The sequence below is a fragment of the Bidens hawaiensis genome, unplaced genomic scaffold, assembly GCF_021521415.1.
Source record: "Bidens hawaiensis isolate Kalapana, Puna unplaced genomic scaffold, B.hawaiensis_p1.1 tig00004269_1, whole genome shotgun sequence".
NCBI lineage: Eukaryota > Viridiplantae > Streptophyta > Magnoliopsida > Asterales > Asteraceae > Bidens > Bidens hawaiensis.
This window is the reverse complement of record NW_027491256.1, coordinates 490,879-495,558: the sequence shown is the minus strand read 5'-3', so window position 1 is coordinate 495,558 and position 4,680 is coordinate 490,879. Positions and strand designations below refer to the sequence as shown.

Genomic DNA, 4,680 nt, shown 5'->3' with positions numbered 1-4,680 from the left:
TAAGAAAAACCTTAACGAGGCTAAGCTCAGTTGGAGCTCGTGTGCAGTATCTTTAAACGAGCCAAAGATCGCTTTGAGCTCGGCATGGTAGTGTGAATATAATACATGGAAGTCCAAAAGAGTTAAAAGTCAAAAGTATACTAGGCTCGTTAAGGCTTGACGAGCAAAGGATCTTCCCATACTAGGATTGAGCTTGTACTAGATAACTAAACGAGCTTTATTTGAAACTCTGTCTCGGCTTATTTCAAGCTATCTGGTGATCCAATCTTGAGTAATTCACGAGCAACTTTAGCTATGCTTGTTATAATCACTAGTTCACTACCTTTTAATTTTAGTCATCTTTCTTATTGTTTTGTTGTTTCAACTTTTATGTCAGGTATAAACACCATAAACAGCTGATTTTGGGTGTCTTGAGTGGGGTATCTGTGTGGTTTACGTGATGGAGATACCTATTAAGCCAATTGATCAGCTTTTGGAAAGGGTTCTTTGCATGAATATCCTTTCATCGGATTACTTTAAAGAGCTTTATCGTTTCAAGACTTATCATGAAGTGATTGATGAGATATATAATCAAGTGGATCATGTGGAGCCGTGGATGACTGGGAATTGCCGTGGGCCTTCAACTGCCTTTTGTCTTCTGTACAAGTTTTTCACCATGAAACTTACAGTGAAGCAAATGCATGGCCTGTTGAAGCACCCGGATTCTCCATACATAAGAGCGGTAAGTTGTGACATGTTTTTACTTCTTTTATCTTAGTTGAAAATTATGTTTATGCCATAAATTTTTCATTGAAGATAACTTATTTGTGTTAGTTGCCATTAGCTTGCTACGCCCATTTATTTAATATTTGTTGCTTTGTGGATTGTATGTATTTGAGTTTGGTTGTTAAGCTTTTGTAGGCTTGTTACACTTGATGTTCATATTGAAAACATCTGTTCTAAGAAGTGGTTAGCCTTTATAAGGCAATACTGCAATAGATTACATGGTAATAAATACTTTGAGTTGGGAAAGAAGCATGCATACTTTATTATTGTCTTACATCTATAGTACTTTCTGTTTTTAGTAAAACGTTCACATCTGTTAATTTTTAACCAACTAGCAGGCTAGATTGTAGAGTTAATTTGTGTATATACTATATGGTAAATGTGAAATTCGATGGACAATCTTGTCAATGCATCATTGACCTACAACACCATCAACTAAGATAATATAGGGCTAAGGTTTCGATTAACTTGAGTGGCCAGTAAAAGCTACAAGGTAAAAAATGTGTTGGTTCGCGAGGAAAAGACGTTATCCCAAAGTAGTCAGTGCACTTGAACCTAGAACTGTTTAAATCTGTTGAACAAGAGGTCTGATCTGTAAGTTTATATGTGGTTAAGACTTAAAAATGGATTTCTAGAAATAGAACTTTAACTATCAATGAAAGGTTTGGCAGTTCTGTTGTGAACTGACTTGATTCTTATGCAATTTTTTTTTTCATGACTTTGACTGGTATTGATTTAAGTTTTAAAGTTTAATATATTATTTGCATTTTGTTCAATCAAGTTTAAAATATTTACTCGAAGGTGTTTAATGTCTTTTGTTTTTATTTTGCAGGTTGGATTTCTATACTTAAGATATGCTGCAGAACCCAAAACTCTGTGGGGCTGGTTTGAACCATATGTTAAGGATGATGAGGTACTTTGTTGCATGGTCTTCATTTTGCGCAGTAGAGTTTGGTTCAAAACGTTAATTATTTTTGCTACACAGTGCTGTTATGTGTTTTGATTTTGAGTTGTGTTCTTATACTGTTCAATGTGTGGATGTCCTAAGTCTCGCCCTAAGGCCTAAACTATATAGATCTCTGTGTCTGAGTTTGGTAAGTACACTAAGTATATGTACTTAATATAGCTTCTGTTTGATTCTTTAGGAGTTAAATAAATTAGGAAGTAATGGGCAGAAACAATGTTAACCATTTGTATTAATTGTTGCAACGTTAAAGTTTCAGTTTATTGACTTTTTGGATTATGTTTATGTGCATTCTAGAGTTAAGTAGCTAACACAAAAATGCAGATTAGATGTCTTATTGTAAAGGTTGGAAATTTCTGAAACTATCATGATCTGTGTATTAGATTGAAGATAGGGCTGGACCTTGGCATTCTAACTTGTCTACGACACTTAAGTTCAGTTAGTTAAATCCAAATGAGGAGTTGTTTTAAGACCAGCGTGCTCTCTTTTTAGTGTATGTTAGGCAATTTTTTTCCCCTATCAAATGTTAATATTGGATCATTTTAACTGTTTGTTTTCTTTCGTACTCATTCAAGAGTTCGGGCAATAAAGGAAGGCTCACAAGTTCCCTGCAGCTTATATAGGTAGCATTACTTGTGTCATAGGAGCGTTATTTGGAGGCGATTATATACTTATATGTTAGTGTAATTGGAATTTTTTTTATTAATGTGCAGCGAGTCCATATGGTGCTTCATAGCACTGTTATTTTTTATTGTTAATGTGATTTTTAAGGCATTTGTTTTGATGTCTGAATTATGTTTTTTTTTTCCTTTTTTGGTAGGAGTTCTCGCCTGGATCTAATGGAAGGATGACAACAATGGGCGTATATGTGCGGGACTTACTTCTTGGCCAGGTCAGGTGCCAGTCGTACTTCTGATCTCATCTTGTCATTTAATTAGTTTAGGCCTGTTAATGGGCCTGGCTGATCCAGAACGGATCAGATTCAGTCTGGTTCATTTTTATGATTCAGATAGCTAGTCTTCATTTATGAGATCCGGTTAGTTCTGGATCAAGTCAGGCTTCACTGGGCCAGGCCGTGATCCAGATGGGTCATCAAACTTTATTGATTGATCCAATAAGTGATCAACCCATCAATACTTTTGTTGATGAATAATTTATGCTTTCGTTCGTTAAATGTATACGTTTTGTTTCTTAAATCTTTTTAAACAAGGAAATAACAGGAAAGTGAAGAGACGTCCTTTATGTTTTCAATAGTTTGCCGTTTCGTTCTTTCCACTATAGGTGTTAGTTTTTTAAAATTAAGAAACACACTAAAGCATTGAGATAAAGGGTTTCTGATATCTAATAACAACTTTATTAAATTGTTAATTTTTGAATTAAAAGGTTAAAGGGACCAATATGCCCTCATTTAACTGAGAAAACATAAAGGATGGTTCTTTAAAACGCATAAAGTGGAATTTACTCTATAAAATGTTGTATTTTTGTGATACTAAATTCTCTCTTTACCAATAACTATAACTGTATGCATATACATTCGGTGTAAGGTATATGGAGGCCACACAAGTGTGTACCCGATTTCATTTTACTTAATATGATAAAAAAACATTGTTAGTAAATAGTGACAAAATGAGTTATACCCTTGTATCAATCTTCAAAATAACAATGATCCTGTGTGTAATAAACTTAAGTGCTTTTCTCAGTTTACAATATCCCGTCATGTTATTGAATGGCCACATTTGGTATATACTAAAGTCTTGTTTTCTTTTTCTTGCAGTACTACTTTGATACACTCTTTCCTCGCATTCCCGTCCCCGTAATGCGGTCAATAACAGCAAATCTTGAAAAACTCAAACTCCCAACCAAACATTGTGGAGTAACCGGGGAATCCACCCGTGGATCCGATGACATGGCCCGTCGACCGCCATCTGTCAAAGCAGCACTTTCAGTTTCTTTCGGTCAGCGGGCCCCTCACCGTGCATCCACTCGAGACTCCTCACCTGTTCGCCGCACTCTCCCGCCACTCCCTTCTTATGACCGGAAAGACGGTGACGATTCCAAAAGATCCCCTTCCCGCCACCGTAGCCAAAGCCGTGATTTATCTGATCGGGATTACACCGACCGAGATAGACGGGACCGGGATCGAGACCATGGAAGGGACCGGGACCGAGACCATGGACGGGACAGAGATAGAGATAGAGACAGATATAGAGACAGGAGACATGATTATGATCGCAGGCACAGGGAAGCAAGCCGTAGAGACTACCATAGGGAATCTAGTTCTCGAAGAAGCCGAAGCAGGAGCCGGAGTCGGAGCCGAAGCCGAAGCCAGAGCGTGCGTGTGGATTATAAACCGAGTCCAAACCGCGAAGAAACAAAAGACAGAACATCTGCATCTAGTAACTTGGCTAAGCTTAAAGACATGTATGGTGACTTGTCTACTGATAAGGGTAGCGGTCCAAGCAGCGGTGGTGCTATTGGTAGGGATAATAATGATGGTGAAGAGGTCATTCGGCTCGGTGGTTCTTCTTGGAGGTAAACGTGTCTCAATTACCCAAGGTGGCATGTGAATTTACTATGAGATTATTATGTGTTGCTTTCTTTGGGTTTGAATTGTTAAATGTATGCATTTGTAACACTTTCTAGCTTATCAAACATTTACTCATACATCTTTCAAGCTTTTATTTATTAGGGATTTAAGTTGGTTGTGTCAACAGTTGGTGGTCATGATGTTTATTGTTTTAACTTATCAGGGCCTTCTGATGGTTATTTTGTTTGTCCTCAATCCATTGTCTACTCACAAGTAGAGGTGCAAATTGTAACCGGTTAACAGAACCAAAGCTGGAAACCAAACCTAGAAACCGATTAGTAACTGAAGGTTAGGAACCGGTTTATACTTTTGAGACAGAAACTGATTTCCAAACTGTTGCCCGAACATAAGGTAATTCGGTGGT

General features: G+C 37.3%; 1 protein-coding gene across 2 annotated transcripts; it reads left to right on the top strand.

Moving 5' to 3' along the window:
- The first annotated feature begins 414 nt into the window (after positions 1-414).
- Positions 415-4,277, top strand: LOC143625963 (pre-mRNA splicing factor SR-like 1). Of its 2 annotated transcripts, XM_077096174.1 has the most exons (4): positions 415-721; positions 1,598-1,678; positions 2,550-2,621; positions 3,504-4,277. In XM_077096174.1, exons 1-4 carry the CDS (start codon positions 440-442, stop codon positions 4,263-4,265), a joined length of 1,197 nt encoding a protein of 398 aa, XP_076952289.1. In that variant the 5' UTR covers positions 415-439; the 3' UTR covers positions 4,266-4,277. The 2 variants fall into 2 exon arrangements, with proteins under 2 accessions (XP_076952289.1, XP_076952290.1); XM_077096175.1 differs by lacking the exons at positions 415-721; positions 1,598-1,678 and adding an exon at positions 2,294-2,352.
- The last annotated feature ends 403 nt before the right edge of the window (positions 4,278-4,680 follow it).